Here is a 17190-nt window from a genome sequence, read left to right on the forward strand (position 1 = left end):
AATTAGCGCTGTGAGGGATCTCTCCTGGCGGCAGGGCCCGTCCTCCTTGGTTTTCGGTAAGGGGGCGGACCGTGTAGTGAGTGCACCCAATGGAGATCAACGCTGTGGTGATTGGCGGCTATGGGACCCAATGGGCGCTGGTCCGTGGAAAGCAGGTGCCGGGCGGGGCGGAAGAGGCGGCTGGACTGCTGGTGATGGGGCTGCTGACTATTCTGAAGAAGATGCGACAGAAGGAGCGGGAGCTGCGGCTCCTCATGCTGTATCCTTTTGCAGGGGGAGAGGATGGGCTGTACCAAGTATCGCGTGATAAAGGGGGCTTCTATCATTGAGATGTGGGAACTGACGGCAGTACCAAGGAGTTGGGCCGGGGGGATGTATCCTGTGTGTCTGGGGTTTGGGCTGTACCATCAGTTCTAGGGTGTGTCCTGTGGGTCTGGGCTGTACCGGGGTGCTGGGGGGAGGTGTATTCCGTGGGTCTGGGTCTGACTGTACCAACAGTTCTGGGGGGAGGGGGTGCATCCTGTGGGTTTGGGCTGTGCCAAGGGGTTTGGGGGCAGGGATGTATCCTGTGGATATGGGACCTGGGCTCTACCAAGTGTCCTGGAGGAGGGCTATATTTTGTGGGTATGCGGGTGAGGGGGACCAAATGTCCTGGGGGGGCTGTATCCAGTGAACAGAGGGGTAAATAGGGTTGTACCAAGCGCTGTGAGGTGCTGATGGAAGAGGAAGGGGCTGCACTGGTCCCAACTGGGAGTTTCCTTTTTATGGGCTGATCCGCCATCCAGCTGTGACACTAACATCCCATTCCCCCCTCCCACACGCTCATGTGGCTTTCCGTGTTCTGAGCTACCATCTCCTTGACCTGCCTCCCACAGTGGCCTAGACAATGCTGGCAAAACCACCATCCTGAAGAAGTTCAACGGGGAGGATATCGACACCATCTCACCCACACTGGGCTTCAACATCAAAACTCTGGAGCACCGGGGGTGAGCGCCTAGTGGAGTGTCTGGTCTATCCACAGGCCCCAAAACCTGCTCAGCCCATCCATCCCCTGGAGATAATTGTCCCTCCAAAGTCTGATCCCCACCCCCTCCAGGGCAGGATTATCCACCCTGCCCCACAGTGCAAACCCTCAGCCTCTGTTCAGACCTGGTTTCAAACCCCTTTAGCCATAGGTGGTAGCACTGTGGAAAAGGATCTTGGGGTTTCAGTGGATCACAAATTGAATATCATGGTCTAGGTTTGCTTGGTCCTGCCACAGTGCAGGGGGCTGGACTTGATGACTTCTCAAGGTCTTTTCCAGCCCTACATTTCTGTGATTCTATAGTGCGCCCTTGGAGAGTGATTCCCCTGCCTAATAGATCTCAATAACCTTGATTCTTTACTCCAAGTTCTGTACAGATCCCTCACCCCATTCCCCTAACAGTTCCTGCTCCCCCTTGAGCTTAACCCCCTTCAGATCATGGGGGTGGTTCTTCCGTCCTCACAGGCTTAACCAAAGCAAGATGAAGCTTTATTGACAAAATGGCAAATGAAATTTAATGTGGATAAATGTAAAGTAATGCACATTGGAAAAAATAACCCCAACTATACATACAACATGATGGGGGCTAATTTAGCTACAACGAGTCAGGAAAAAGATCTTGGAGTTATCGTGGATAGTTCTCTGAAGATGTCCATGCAGTGTGCAGAGGCGGTCAAAAAAGCAAACAGGATGTTGGGAATCATTAAAAAGGGGATAGAGAATAAGACTGAGAATATATTATTGCCCTTATATAAATCCATGGTACGCCCGCATCTCGAATACTGTGTACAGATGTGGTCTCCTCACCTCAAAAAAGATATTCTAGCACTAGAAAAGGTTCAGAAAAGAGCAACTAAAATGATTAGGGGTTTAGAGAAGGTCCCATATGAGGAAAGATTAAAGAGGCTAGGACTCTTCAGTTTGGAAAAGAGAAGACTAAGGGGGGACATGATAGAGGTATATAAAATCATGAGTGATGTTGAGAAAGTGGATAAGGAAAAGTTATTTACTTATTCACATAATACAAGAACTAGGGGTCACCAAATGAAATTAATAGGCAGCAGGTTTAAAACAAATAAAAGGAAGTTCTTCTTCACGCAGCGCACAGTCAACTTGTGGAACTCCTTACCTGAGGAGGTTGTGAAGGCTAGGACTATAACAATGTTTAAAAGGGGACTGGATAAATTCATGGTGGCTAAGTCCATAAATGGCTATTAGCCAGGATGGGTAAGAATGGTGTCCCTAGCCTCTGTTCGTCAGAGGATGGAGATGGATGGCAGGAGAGAGATCATTTGATCATTGCCTGTTAGGTTCACTCCCTCAGGGGCACCTGGCATTGGCCACTGTCGGTAGACAGATACTGGGCTAGATGGACCTTTGGTCTGACCCGGTACGGCCTTTCTTATGTTCTTATGTTCTTATTATCCCCTGTCCCCCACCCTCAGCTCAGCCCCTTGCTCACTTTCTGTCACTCTTAAGGGATTTGGAGAAGGTTTGGTCTCCCCAGAGTCAGATGCAGAGGGAATGTCCCCTCCTTGCTCCAGGCTGCCTGTTTCCCATTGCATGCTGGGATCTTGCCTGACTGCCCCTTTACCTCCACACTCTGTGTCTTTTTCTACTGCTCAGGTTCAAGCTGAACATCTGGGATGTGGGCGGACAGACATCCCTGCGCTCCTACTGGCGCAACTACTTTGAGAGCACAGATGGTCTCATCTGGGTGGTGGACAGCGCTGACCAGCAGCGCCTGCAGGTCTGCAAGCAGGAGTTGCAGAGCCTCCTGGTGGAAGAGGTGGGAACTGCATCTATCTGGGGGGCAGAGAGGGTCTATATTTGGGGAGGGGGGGGGCAGTATCCTGCCAGGAAAAGAGTGATATGTATGGGATGGGTTGTATCAAATGTCTTGGGAGAGGCGGTGTATCTTTTGGGCATGGGGGAGCAGGTTGTACAAAGTGTCCTTCGGGAGGGCTGTATGCTATGGGTAGGTGGGACAACTTCTGGCTGAACTAGGCTGGAGGTAGCTGGGATTTGGGTTGGGATCCCTGAGGGGCCTGGTTTGGTGTTGACCTGCTGGAGGCAGCACCTGCCTCTGCTGCAGAGAGGACCCCAGTCCCCTTGCTGCCAGGTCCCTCAGGACTGAGAAACAGACCCCTGTCTGGGACAGAGGAGGAGGGGGTAGGCTGCTGACTGGGTGGGAGGGTGCTTGAAGGGCTAACGAGCATGGGGGACCAAGACAACAGGGCCATGCAACTCACCCTGTGCTTCCTTCCCCACAGCGCCTGGCCGGAGCCACCCTGCTCATCTTCGCCAACAAACAGGACCTGCCGGGAGCACTGTCCTCCAATGCCATCCGGGAGGTGAGAGCCACTGGCCTGAAGCAAACCAGGGATATTGACTGAGGGGAGTGAGATCTGTTGGGTGGAGGATGGGGGGCAGGGACTGGGAGTAAGCTCTTCTGTTCCCAGCTCTGGAAGGGGAGTGGGGTAGAAGAGTTACACCAGATGAATGGCAGCCAGGACTTCTGACTTGTTTCCAGTTTCTCACTGACTCACTGTATGATCTTTCCCCTCTCTGTGCCTCAGTTTTACCAGGTTGTGAGTAAGGGACTAATCCTTCCCTCCCCAGAGCAGGGACAGGAGGGTGTGCTAGTGCTGGGAGATGTGGGCTGAGGACAGGTTTGGTCCCAGCACACTCAGGTAACTCAGCATCGTCCTGTCTTCCCTTCAGGCCTTGGAACTAGACAGCATCAAAAGCCACCATTGGTGCATCCAGGCCTGCAGTGCCTTCACTGGGGAGAACCTGCTGACGGGGATCGACTGGCTCCTGGATGATATTTCCAGCCGGATCTTCACCACGGACTGACCATGCCCCAGACTTGGCCCCCTCCTTTGTGCGGGGGCTGCAAGAATGGGGGTGGGGCTGCATCCAAGCTTTGAACAGAGTTCCCAGGACCATGTGGCTGTTGTTTCCATGGACCCTCTCATCATGCTTTCCTCCAACAGTCAGTCACCGGGACAGCAACTCCCCTTGGATTCGGCTTAGATCCCAGCTGCCCCCTGGATTGACGCATGGCTTAGTGCCCCTGGCCTGGGTCTCGTGCATGCGTTTCAGGGTTTGAGCCTTTAATGCTGGCAATCAGTTCGACCCAAATGAAGGGGGAAGCTGGGGAAGCAGAGGGACCAGGCCATTTATAGTTGTGGGGGCTGACGCCCCATCACTGGAGCACAAGGCCTGTGTGAGTGGGACTGGTAGAGAGGCACCCCCCCCCAAAAAAAAAAAACAAAAACAAAAAACCAAACAAACAAAAACCCAAACCACCTCTGTATCAAACATTCACTCACATTTTTCATCTCCTGCGCTAATAAAATCAGTGGCCTATGTCCTGGCTATGCCTGGATTCCTTGACCCTGCATGGATTGCCTTGTGGTTTTGGCTTATTGTGCCAGCTTCACCTGAGAGATGGACTTCCCCTAGGGGTGGCTCTAGATGCCCAGCTACAGCATCTGTTTCTCACATGGGCTTAGTGATGCCTGTATATTTTTTTTTTCCTGCCTCAGCTGAGTTGCAGTTGGGGGCAGGGGCACTCAAGAGGCTGGGGGTGAGGGGGGAGTTCTGCAAGGATCTCCCTCACCCTCCCACTCTATCCTGAACCTGCTGTGGTTTTAAGCAGAGAGATTCACTTCCTGTTCTTAACTGTTACTATGAGCTATTAAACAGCTCCCTCTGTCCCAGTCAGTGGTGGCTGCATCTCAGAGCCAATCAAGGGATCACTGAATAAACAGCCCCTGCTCCCCACCTCAGAGGGGGCTACATCTCAGCACTGAGTGAGGGATCCCTGTAGAAACAGCTCTTGTGCCCCACCCCAGAGGCAGCTGCATTTTAGTGATTGAGAAAGTTAATCTCTGTCAAATACAGTTTAATAATTCACCTCTTTCCAGTGCATTTAATCTCATTTTGCTCTGCAAACTCTGCACTCACCCTCATTGTGCTGCAGCAACCTCTGGGATGGAGAAGGGATAGGAGAGCCATGAGAGGTGCTGTTTTGGCCAAGGTCCCTGCGGCAGTGGGAAGCCCTGGGCTGCTGCAGACATGCCCTCTGGTTAGCTGTGTCCGTACAGCAATGGCAAGACCTCGACTTTAAGGATGTACCTCAAAGATGCCCCCCCAACATAGAACTGCGAGGGCTGGAGCAGCCTGGCTGGGGTTGGAATGGGACATGGGGATTGAGGTTCCAGAGAGCAAACCTTATTCCTAGCTCTTTGCTCTGCTTGTAAAGCCCATCAGCATTAGAAGGGCGACACCATTTTTCTCCCTACTCTCTATTTACCTCCCTTGTCACATAGCCTCCCCTGGCCCTACCCCATTACCTTCCGCCTTCTATCCTATAATATTAGACCCTTTATGCCTTACCCTGTAACCCAGTGGCTCTCAATCTTTCCAGACAACTTTGCCCCTTTCAGGAGTCTGATTTGTCTTGCGTACCCCAAGTTTCACTTCACTTAACTACTTGCCTTCAAAATCAGACAAAAGTACAAGTGTCCCAGCACAGTTACTGAGAAATTGCTCACTCGTATTTGTACCATATAATTCCAAAATAAGTCCATTGGAATATAAATATTGTCGTTGCATTTCAGTGTATCGTATATAGCGCAGTAAAAACAAGTCATTGTTTGAAATTTTGGTTTGTGCTGACTTTGCTAGTGCTTTTTGTGTAGCCTGTTGTAAAACTAGGCAAATAACTAGATGAGTTAATGTACCTGCTGGAAGACCTCGGCATACTCCCAGGGCTATTCATACCCCTGGTTAAGAACCACTGCTGTAACCTGCTTTCTTTATCCCAGCTCTGTCCCAATTACCCCTTTGCCCCTGCCACTTTTCTCCTCTGTACTGCTTTCCCCATTCCAAGCTCAACTCCCTGCTTACCCTGCCTGTAACATGTGGGCACTTTCCAGAGGAGCCCTTGACTCTTCAGCTCGCCTGCAGCCTTGCACTTTACACACGCTCCCTGGGCTGGGGCGGGGAGAGGAGGTCAGGCAGCGTGTGCGCAGTGAATGTATGGGTGAGGCGACACTTGCATTGCTTGCGCATGCGTAGTGGCTGTTCGGCAAACCCACGCTCCCTGGCGGCAGTCGCTGCTGGTGGGGGGCTGGCTGCTGATTGGGGGAGAGGGCGGGCTGAGGATTTAAAGGGGCCGCAGCCCCAATGGGAGGAGGGTGATGGCCTGCAGGGTGAAGGATGAGTACCAGCGGCATTACACGGTCACAGAGCCGAGGAGCCACCCCAAGGGCCACACCGAGTATAAAGTGACAGCCAAGGTGAGGGGCAGCTCCTGGGACCCTCCCCAGGGGGCTGCGCGTGGCCCCTTTAAGGCGAAGGGCCCTTCCTGCTGGGCAGCAGGGGCTGCTGATACCCCCATGAGAGGGGGGCACCTCACTTGGTCTCCCTAAGGAGGGAGCATTATGGGGCGCGGGTGTGGCGAGACTTGTCCCTGGTACTTTTCCGGGGGCAGGAGACTGTGTGTAGTCGCTTTAAGAGATGGGGAGCTGCGTGTGGGCCCTGTCGGGTCTCCGTTTTGGGGTGTCGTGGGTGTGGCCCCTTTAAGGTGGAAGCTTCCTGCAGGGGGAGCCTTGTGTTCCTGGGTCCCGAGAGACCCGCACGTGGGACGTGGCTAGCACCTGCCACAGCTTTCCATGCCCCAGGCAGGGGTGGCACGTTTGTATAATTTTTGGTGGTGCCCAGAACTGGTCCAAGCACCCCCCACCCCCGATGCCTTGTAAGCCAGTATATATATTTTTAAAAGAATGTAAAACTGTGGGGGTGGGGATGAGGATGAGGGGTTTAGGGTGGGGGCTCAGGGCTAGGGCAGAGGGTTGGGGTGTGGATGAGGGGTTCATGATGCAGGAGGGGGTTCAGGGCTGGGGCAGAAGGTTGGGGTGCGGGGGTGAGGACTCTGGCTGGGGGTGGAGGCTCTGGGGATGAGGAGTTTGGGGTGCAGACAGGCTTCCCCAGGGCTGGGGGCGGAGAGGAGGACTCCCCCCAGCCCCCTCCCCACCTGCAGCAGCAAGCTCTGTGGGAGGGGCCTTCCTCTCCACCCCCCAGCAGCACACTCACCTCACACCACTGTCACTGTACATGCTCCTAGGGCCCCTCTCAGGTCCAGGAAGCCCCCTTGCCTCCCCTGTGGTTGGTGCCGGGGAGGGGGGGGGGCTGCCATCACGTGTGCACCTCCTCCCCTGCTGCTGCTGCCCCTTGCCCAGTGTGGGGCAGGAGCGGTGACTGCAGGTGGGGGGGGGGGTGTGCTGGTGGAGGGTCCTGCCGGAAAAGGGAAGAGTCAGCCTGCCTTGGCACTAGTGGATGGGGTTGCTAGGACTCTGCGGCCACAGTTGATGCCGGGAGCCAGCAAAGCGGAGGCAGCGGGGAGCTGCAGGGGAGAGACCCAGCCCGAAACATTGGTGGAGCTGGGCCCCCGGGCCCTGAATATTGCTGGAGCCCGGGCACCACATTCATCATTCATTCATGCCCGTCACCCCAACCGGGGTATGGGCCGCCAACAACAGATCTCCACAGTCTTCTATCCTGGGCCATTCGCTCTAGCTGGTTCCAGGTATAGCCCATTTTTTTGCTATCAACCTGAAGGTCGCGTCGCCAGGTATTTCTTGGGCGGCCTCTTTTCCGCTTGCCTTGGGGGTTCCACTGCAGTGCCTGTCTGGTGATGTTGGTTGGCTGCTTGCGTAGTGTATGTCCTATCCAGCCCCACCTTCTCCTTCTAATTTCTTCCTCTGCTGGGAGTTGCCTCTCCAAGAGGTGGATGTTACTGATGGTGTCTGGCCAGCGGATCTGGAGAATCCTTCTGAGGCAGCTATTAATGCTCGCTAATGCCTAGTAGGGTCAGGTTGTTGCTCCTCATCTCTGCTGCAACCTGCGCCGTCTTTCCTGACTCGTACATGGTCCTCACGTTCCATGTGCCGATGGTAATCCTCCTGGCTGCAAGAAGGGTGATCGGCTTAGTGGCTTCCTCGCGGCTTTCACCACCCAGCGTCATGCATCTTCGAGTTGAAGACCCTTCTTTTTCCAGGCTAAAAGTCTCTGTTAACTCTATTGTTGGCGTTTCTGTAGCAAGCTGATTTCTACAGGGTGGAGTTGCTAGCCCCACGCCCAACCCTCCTCCTTTACCCTGACTTGGGACAGGCAGATGGCCCCAAAGGACCTCTCTGGTGGAGTTCCGGGCACCACGGGCCCATATAACACTGACCCTGGTCCCCAGGGGCTTCCCAGGTGGGAGGCCCTGCTACAAGCCCTAGGCATTGCGGATGTCGCAGGTCAAAGACCTGTCCCACATTGACCATGTCCCAGGGATGTCCCAGGTTAAAGGTAACTCCCACGCCCTGGGGGTGTCCTGGGGGAGTGATCCCTACCACACCACACCCCATGGCTGTCACATTTCCCACATCCTAGGCTGATGGCCCCTAGGCTGCTGGTCCCTTCATTATCTCTGAACCTCCCCATCTCCACCTCCTGGCTCGGAAGTTACTGACTCCTTGTCTCTTCCCTCCATAGTTTGTTTCGAAGACGAACCCGGAGGATGTCAAGGAGGTGACTCTTTTAAACCCATCTGCTCATGCAGGGGAGGGGTGCAAAGAAAGGATGGGAAGGAATCCATATCCATCTGTCTGTGTCCTCAAAGAGAGGGAGCAAAGAATTCTGGGGGGGGTCTCCACTCTAGGGTAGCCCGCACACACGGCTGCTCAGCAGTGATGGGCAAAGTCCCAAAATTTGAGGTCTGGTGGAGCTGAGTTTTGGGGATGGTTTTGTCTTGGGGCTTTGAGGCCTATGGCAAAGGTTGTGAGGCAGGGGCAGAGTGACCAAGGTCTGCGGGTGAAAATTAGGAGGGCTTTGGGGGAAATCCAGGAGTTTTGACATCAAAGTTCAGCTTGGAAGGAGATGGGTCCATAGATTTATATGTGGGGGTTTGAGTTGAAGGGTTGCAGTTTGGGGAATAAGGGAAGGGTCCCTGGGACTGTGGGAGCTGTGGGGTAGTGCACATCTGTGGCTAGTTAACTGGGGCACCTGGGGGGCTCGTGTCCTTCAGATCACGGTCTGGAAACGATACAGTGACTTCAAGAAGCTGCATGGGGACCTGTCCTACATCCACCGCAACCTCTTCCGGCGCATGGAGGAGTTCCCCACCTTCCCAAAAGCCCAGGTCTTTGGTAAGGGGCTTCCCAAGGGGCAGGGGGCACAGCAGCTCCTGGAGCCTGATTCATCTGGTTGCCCCCAGAGCAGGGGCAGTGGCAGAGAGAGCTCCCCCCACACACACATACAGATGCACTCTGCTCCCCCAATCTCTCCACCTTCCCTCCCCGCCCACAGCTCCCTCTTTCATGCCTAGCTCCCCCATCCCCACAGCACAGCCCCCTACCCCACGTAGCTCCCTCATCCTCCCACACAGCTTCTTCCTCCCCACAGTGCTCCACAACAGGGGCACACAGTGGATCATACCATGTGAAGTGAATTGAGGTGGGATGCCCACCAGATAGTGGCAGGGGTGAGTGAGCTAGAATGTACCACAGGGTTAGAGGTGGAGTGGATGGTCTGTCTGGGGAGGGGGTTGTGCTGGAGGACCTATCCTAATAGGAGCTTTGTCTTGCAGGCCGCTTTGAGCCCGAGGTGATCGAGGAGCGCAGGAAAGCGGCTGAGGCCATGCTGAGGTTCACAGTGCACATTCCTGCACTGAACAACAGCCCCCAGCTCAAGGAGTTCTTCAGGGTACGTGGGGTAGGGCTGGTCTGGGCTGAGGGATCCCGGGGTGGTCAGAGTCTATTGCTGATGCATCAGGCTGCTCACACACGTGGCAGTACACCAATGGCCCACCCAGTTGCTCTACACTTCCCTTGAAAAGCTTGGGCTGAGGAGATTCTCCCCATCCCAGTGTACAGCAGAGACTCCTCTGAAAGATGATAGTCAGGACTGATTGGATCTAGTGCGTTAGAACAGCAGGAGCCGGGAGTCAGGATTCCTGGGTTCTGTTCCCAGCTCTGGGAGGGATGTGGGGTCTGGTGGGTTACGGGGGGAGCTGGTATGTGGACACCTGGGTTCCCTTCCCAGTTCTGTCACTGACCTGCTGTGTGGTTCTGGGCGGGTCACTTCCCCACCTTTGTACGCATCTTCCCCGCTGTGCATGTCAAAACGTGTCTGCTGCCAGTGGAGAAGTACGAGGCTAATACCCCATCCCTGCCCCCATGGCCACACTAGCACCCCAGTCCCCAGCTCCTCCTTTACCATGCTGCTTCCTTCCTCCAGGGAGGGGAGGTAAAGAGGCCCCTGGAGGCCTGTGACCTACGCATCCTGCCACCCCCTCTGATCCCAGTACCACAGGAGGGCACAGATGCCGGGGACGATGCACGGGGATCTGTGGCAGAGCTGGGACTGCAGAGCCTGGAGCCTGAGGGGGAGCCAGAGCCACACCCACATCGAAGGGAGCAGGCGGAACCGCAGAGCCCAGTGCCCCTGGGAGTTGTGGGGGTAGCGGGGGAGGAGCATAACAGGGGAGACGAAGGAGAGGAGACAGGTACAAGATTCCTGCTATTGATTCTGTGGGTTACAGCTGGGTGACTGGGAGTCAGGACTCCTGGGTTCTGTCCCCAGCTCTGGGAGGGCAGTGGGATCATGTGGTTTAGAGCAGTGGGCTGGAAGTCAGGACTCTTGGTTCTATCCCCAGCTCTGGGAGTCTGACTGAGTGACAAGAGCTGGGTTTTCTGGGTTCAGTTCCAGACCCTGCCACAGATTCCCAGTGTGACCTTGGACAAATTGCTTCCCCTGTCTGTGCTGCTCTTCCTCAGTCTGCAAAATGGGGATAATTATACTGACCAGCCTCTCAGCAGGGCTGCGAAGGGTTAATTAATTGCTCTCTGCAAAGCCCTTGACTTCCTCAGAGGAAAGGCACAAAAGAGGGGCAAAAATATTATTGTGCCGTTAAATGTTGTGGTGTTGATCTGTGACGTTCAGGAACCTGTTCCCCATTTTTACCATTTAAACCTGACCCTGGCTACCCAAACAGACCAACCTTGTGCTTACGGCAGGGAGAGAAGGAAGGGAAACTTGCCAGCTGAGTTTCAGAGCAGAGATTTGAGCAACTCCTATTTATATTGTGGGAGCATGAAGGGACCCCCATTATGGGGCACACCTTAGCAGGAGTATTAAGGTTGTACCTGGAGGACCCCTCTGTTCTAGAGCCCCACTATGATGTGCACATTATCACCAGTATTGTGGTGGCACCTACCGTCCTCAGCTGAACTCGGGGCTCATTGTGTTACACAGTCTCGGCCCAGAAGAGCTCATACCCTAAATAGACAAAGGGTGGGAAACAGAGGCACAGAGAGGTGAAGAGACTTGTCGAAGGTCACCCAGCAGGTCGGTGGCAGAGCTGGGAATAGAACCCAGGAGTCCTGAGGCCCAGCCTTGTGCCCTAGCTATTGGACCATGCTGCATCTCAGTATATGTGAAACTGACCAGCCCGGTGATCAGCTGTCTAAAGCGGCATTGCTAAGAGCCATTCCCTAGTAGGGAGGATTGGAGGCTGCAATTGGGAATTAGGTCCCCAACTCCTAGAGGATATTGACATTTAACACCTTTTACAAATCCCAGCCTTGATCTCCATGAAGGACGTTGCCCTTGCCGAGGGTTTGGTTTCCAAAGGCAGTGACTATCCGTGGCTCTGATCGGGGCAGCAGGCACTTCAGAATCCCAGGCCTCCTATTCTCTGCAGGCCAGGGAGCACGATTAGGGGACAATGCACCATGAGCACATGACATTCAGCTGATTCAGGGAGAGACAGGGGATGATGCATCATGTGGTTTGTAGGTGGGGGAGTGAGGGAGGATTCTGCTGCTACAGCAGGCAAGTCCGGAGCGGGGAAACAAAGAGCTGTAGTCACAGCCCAGCACCAGGGAGGGACTGGAGAAGAGGCAGCTCAAGGGCCTGAGCCTATAATGAAAGGCATCATTTTCAGCGTTCGCCAGTGAAGACTGTCAGATCCCAGGCTCTATCCTGCCTCAGGCAGAGGCTCTTCAGCTGGCCCAGCCTAGATGCACTTAGCAGCACTGATCAGATGATGGTGGTACCTAGAGGTGCTGTATTACACCATAGAGTATGGTACACAAAGGCCCTGACCAAGATGGGGATCCCTCTATGAGGTACACAGTAGTAGTAGAATAGCATCTAGAGCCCCCAGCCGTGATCTGGGCTCCATTACGGGTGTGCATTATTAGTAATATTATGGTAACATCTACAGGCCTCATCCAATACTGGGGCCTTATTGTAGTGTGTGCATTAGTAGTATGGTCACAGCCAGAGGCCCTAGCTGAGATCAGGGCCTCATTAGGGTGTGTATTATTAGTAGCATTACAGTAGCACCTAGAAACCAGCTGAGATTTGCACCTCATTATAGCATGCACATTAGTAGTAGTAATATCGTAGCGCCCAAAGGCCCCATTATGGTGTGTGCTTTATTATTAATTATACAGTAGCATCGAGAGGCCCCAACCAAGCCTGCGGTCCCATTTTGGTGGGTGCATTAGTAGCAGTATTACATTAGTGCCTACAAACCCAGCGAGAGACCGTCCCTGCCCCAAAGAGCTCACAGACAAACAGTGACTCTCCCAGTTGTACAGATGGGGAAACTTAGGCCTTGAGCGCCAGACCCTCAGCTGATGGTGGGGCGGGTAGGCAGGCTGGCTCCTCAGGGTGGGGTTCAGTTCAGACACCCACACTTTCTCCTGTGCTTCGTGCCTGGCTCACAGGGGATCCCGCACTGGCTGCTAAATCCGAGGAGGATCTGGATCTGCTCTTTGCCTCAGTAGGGGAGGAGAAGGAGAGCGGGTCACCTCTCCGCGGCCCCCTGTCTAACCAGGACCTGGCCCTCTTTGACCCTTTCATCAAGGAAGGTAGGCGGGGGTTAGATTGGTCTGGGTCATCTCTAGGGGATGCCAGCCCTGATCCAGTTCCAGGGTGGGGGCACTGGCTGGCTCAGGGGAGTGGGACATGGTGGCTTTCTCCTCTAGGAGCTGGGCAGGCTCAGGCCACTTGGAGAGTGCAGGGGTGGGAATCTTGCCTGGTGCTCCCCATAGTGGGAGAGGGGAATGGAGGGTTTCAGTCTCATGAAGCCGGCATGGGGTCCCCGCTCCCTTCTAACATGCCTCCCTCACCCACACACTTTGTGCTTTCAGAGCAATGCTCAGCCAGCCCTTCCCAGGGGGCCACGTTGGCCGTGGGATCAGAACTCCTTCCTGGCCAGGACATTGAGCTTGCGGCTGATGCCCTGTGGGATCTGCAGATCTCTCAGCCTGCGGAGCAGGAGGCAATACAGGGACTGGACCCGGGAGGGTACCTGGCAGTGGCCACTGAGGAGATCACACTGGCCTTGAAGAGAGAAGCAGCCAAAGACTACGCAGGGGCCCTCTGTGGCTACCGCAATGGGGTGGACATCCTGCTGAAGGGGGTGCAAGGTACTTGGAGGGGTGGGGGAACCTCTTGGTCTGACCTCATTGATAAACCGATACCTTCCATAGCATAGAGGGGAAAATGAGGCACAGAGAAGGTTAGTGACGTCCCCTGCAAGGCATGGCATGAAGTCTGCAGCACAGCCAGAGCAGAACGCAGGAGTCCTGGCCCCCAGCCCCCTGCTTCAACCACTGGACTCCACTCCTCTCCCAGAGCCTGGCATCAAACCCATGAGTCCTGACTCCCAGCTCCCTCCCCTACTCTCCCAGAGATGTCTGTGTCACGGCAGCTATTAGCCCCCTGCCCATTAGTGTCAGCGGTGTTGTACCTGCATCGATTTCCTCCCCCCACTCCCCAGAGCGAGTCACAGGCCTTGATTCCATCAGGCTGTGCTTGGCTGTGCAGGATGGCTGGGTGTGTGCGTCCCCTAAATCACCCCAAGCAGGGACTTGGGGCGGCTCTCACAAGCTGCAGTGGAACAACCCTCCCCATGTCACTCGCTCGCAGGGATGTGAGAGGGGATCCAGGGATTGGCCTGGGCCAGCGCTGTTATTACCAGAGCATTGCACCCTTCATGGCATAGGTAGGACAAACTGTATAGCCAGCAGCTCTGCCCCACTGCTGGCCAGCCCCTCATTCGCCCCCCCTGTGTCCAGCCCCCTGCCCGGACAGGGCCTTGGACCCTTACTGCCCCTCACACCCAGCCAGCCCCTCCTCCCCCAGCTGGACCCCTTACCACGATCTTCAATTAGCACTTAAGAAGTTGGATAACACAGAGAGCTTGGCCTGCATGAGCAAGGGAGTGTATGACCCTCTGGAGAGCTGCTGCCTGTGATGTGTGTAGGCAGCAGCAGAGGGCACCAGAGAGCCTCTGCCTGCTGCACCAAGGGGATCGATTTCTAGTGAAAATCAGGGTTTGCTCATTGTCCCCAGTTCTGCAGGGTGCTGGTGCCTTGACCATTCCTAGCGATTCTGGAAGTGGTCAGTTTTCATAAGTTCCCACATTCCAGCCAGACAAAGAGAGGCCACGGAGTTCAGTGTGGCCCTCTCTTCTCCTGAGCCGTAACAGCTAATGAGGCTGCATCTGGTCGCTCCAGTCCTGGAGCAGGACCCCAGTGTGCTAGGTGCTGCACAAACACGGAACAGGCAGTCCCTACCCCAAAGAGCTCCCCAGCTGCAGCTGGGTATTGCCAGTGAGCCAGCCACCCTCAGCCTGCTGTCAGGAGGGAGGAAGATCCAATATTAAGGTTACCCAGGCTGTGAGATTGATCCTGTGTCCCTTTGCCAGGGCTGCTACGCCTCTCTGGCTTAAACACAGATTTTGCTGTGGCTTTTTGACCATCTTTTCCCCTCCTTGATCCTTGGGGGCCTTTTGTTTTCCCAGGGGGTTGCAAATTAACTCAGGCTACCTAACAGCAGTGTGGATCCTCCCACATTTAGTCTGGGCTGTTGTGGCCAAAGAGGCCGGTGTAAAGAACAAACCCACAGCTGCTTTCTCAAGATGTCACTGAGTTTGGAGATGTGGGTCTTGGTTCTGAAAACCCTGGTCCTCAGCCCAGACATGCACCAGTCCATTGGGACGAGCTGGCAGCATGCTGAGACACTGTCTCCTGGCCCCTGTTCTCCAAGAGCAGGTCTTCCCTGCAGAGTTAACTCTGTGATTGCATGCAAAGTGTTAGCCTCGCTGCAGTTGATGTGTCTGCCCCGCTCTTGGGAGGTGCTAAGATTTCAGGGGGGCATCCCATAGTCGTTATTATCACAGCAAGCTGAGTGGCTGTGATCCTTTTCTAGTGAATTGGTGGAGAACCCGTCTGTCCTTTACAGGCACCTGGATGGGGAGGAATTGGGGGAAGGCACTGAAGGATTAGCTGCCCTCGAGCAGCACTAGCTTGCAGTCACCCTGCACTGTTGTGCTAGCAGCTGAAGAGATTCACTCACTTGAGTTTTAGCCTAAACCCCCTCTGGGGCTGGCCAGCTTGAGTTCAAACACCCCCTCACACACATCTCCCGTGCATTAATTCTGCAGCTGATGAAAAGGCCTAAGTGTCATACGTTTCACTGCAGGGAGGAGTCAGCTCATTGCTTACAGTCATAGGCACATCTTTTGCATTTCTCCTCTCCCTGCCCAGGAGACCCCGATCCCACCCGCCGGGAAGCAGTGAAGAAGAAGACAGCTGAGTATCTACAGCGGGCTGAAGAGCTGGTCCAGCTGACCCATCTCCAGCCATGAGCCAGGATCTAAGTCCCCTCCCTTGCTCCCAGGGCATGGGGCTGAGCTGAGATCTGAACCCCAAACTGCCTTTCCAAAGGGATCTAGGGCCAACACATTCACATACCAGTGACTTAGCTAAAGCCCTTCCCTCATGTCCCCCCTGGGCTCAGAAGCAGGACTACAGGCCCTGGCTAGAAACACACCACTCACACAGCCTCCATGGTTTGCTTTAACACAGGGCTGTATGGTGAAGGGGGGAATCTCTGCACTACTAAAGATATGTGTCTATAGTACCTCTCCAGACAGTGGGTGATTTCTTCTCCCCCCTGGGCGTGTGTTTGAACAATCAGTCAGGAAGCTCCAGCTCTTTGCAAAGGTGAATGAGCCCTGGAGCCCCCACAACCAAAGAGGGAAGAGGTCAGCACCCCCACTATGCAGGCACTGAGGTACAGAGAGCTATGACTTCCCCAAATCATATAGGAAACTGGTGGCAAAGCTGGAAATCGAATCCAGCAGTCCTGGCTTCCTCTTGTTCTAGTTCTCTAGACCTCACTCCCCTCCCAGAGCATAGAATAGAAGCCAGGTGTCCTGACTCCCAGTTCCCCTCTCTAGTCCTGTAGGCCCCCCTCCCCTCTCAGAGCTGGGTATAGACCACAGGAGTCCTGGGACTTGAACATGGGAATGTAGTGGTCAAAGGGCTGGGCTTCTCCCACATGAGCGGAGCTGTCCTCCTTCAGACTGCAGCAGGTCTTTTATCCTCTGTGTTGCAGGCACTAGTGGGTGACAAGGCCAACACACTAGAGGGGTGGAGGAACCTAGAGTAGGAAAGGGGAATGGAATACAGAGGAACTCCCATGGCTCTGCTTTCCTGCCACATGTGGGCATGACTCGCACCACCTGTCCTCCCCCATTCACTCAGCGGCATGGGGTGAAAGCTGCTGACTCATTCTCACAGCAGCACTGGAGCCCCCAGGGCACTATTGGCAGAGACTAGCATGTGGCCAGGGCTCTGTCCTTAGCAGGGGGCCCTGCATCAATCCTGTGGGGCTGGGACCCTCTAATCTTTCCCCTGAAAGCAGGGTCCAGATTTAACCCTCAAGCTTTCCCATAGAGGCACAATCAGGGCAGCGATTGCAAGAAACCCTACAACAACCACCCAGCATCTATAACCACAAGGCTTGCAGGCCATTCTGTAGCCGGCTTCTGCCAGTAACAAACCAGTGTGGACATGAGGCTGCTTGGGTAACAAGGACTAGCGAAGAGGGGCTCACGCTGTGTAGCTTGTGTCAGGCAAGCGCATTGCACACACCAGGGGTTCTTTGCCCTCCGTTCCCCCCACAGCTCCCTGTGTGCCCCCCTCAGGATGCCTCCCAAGGGTGCCAGGGCTGCAAGGCACCTCACTGCCACCTGCCCTTCACCTGAGGGGGTCTTGTCTATGCCTGTCATGAAGCAGCCCCCC

The 17190-nt window shown here is 54.8% G+C and overlaps 2 protein-coding genes across 2 annotated transcripts; both read left to right on the forward strand.

The window, feature by feature from the left end:
* On the forward strand, window positions 1–5349 carry ARL2 (ADP ribosylation factor like GTPase 2). The gene is made up of 5 exons (XM_039482723.1): window positions 1–259; window positions 876–986; window positions 2651–2813; window positions 3298–3378; window positions 3749–5349. Exons 1-5 carry the CDS (start codon window positions 90–92, stop codon window positions 3881–3883), a joined length of 660 nt encoding a protein of 219 aa, XP_039338657.1. The 5' UTR covers window positions 1–89; the 3' UTR covers window positions 3884–5349.
* An 812-nt stretch (window positions 5350–6161) lies between these two features.
* SNX15 (sorting nexin 15) lies at window positions 6162–16421 on the forward strand. Its single transcript, XM_039481193.1, has 8 exons — window positions 6162–6336; window positions 8579–8614; window positions 9111–9231; window positions 9672–9787; window positions 10322–10589; window positions 12820–12963; window positions 13246–13524; window positions 15649–16421. The coding sequence occupies exons 1-8, from the start codon at window positions 6238–6240 to the stop codon at window positions 15747–15749; spliced, it is 1164 nt and encodes a 387-aa protein (XP_039337127.1). The 5' UTR covers window positions 6162–6237; the 3' UTR covers window positions 15750–16421.
* Window positions 16422–17190: the final 769 nt, after the last annotated feature.

The sequence above is a fragment of the Mauremys reevesii genome, linkage group 7 (genome assembly GCF_016161935.1).
Source record: "Mauremys reevesii isolate NIE-2019 linkage group 7, ASM1616193v1, whole genome shotgun sequence".
In the NCBI taxonomy this organism is placed as follows: domain Eukaryota; kingdom Metazoa; phylum Chordata; order Testudines; family Geoemydidae; genus Mauremys; species Mauremys reevesii.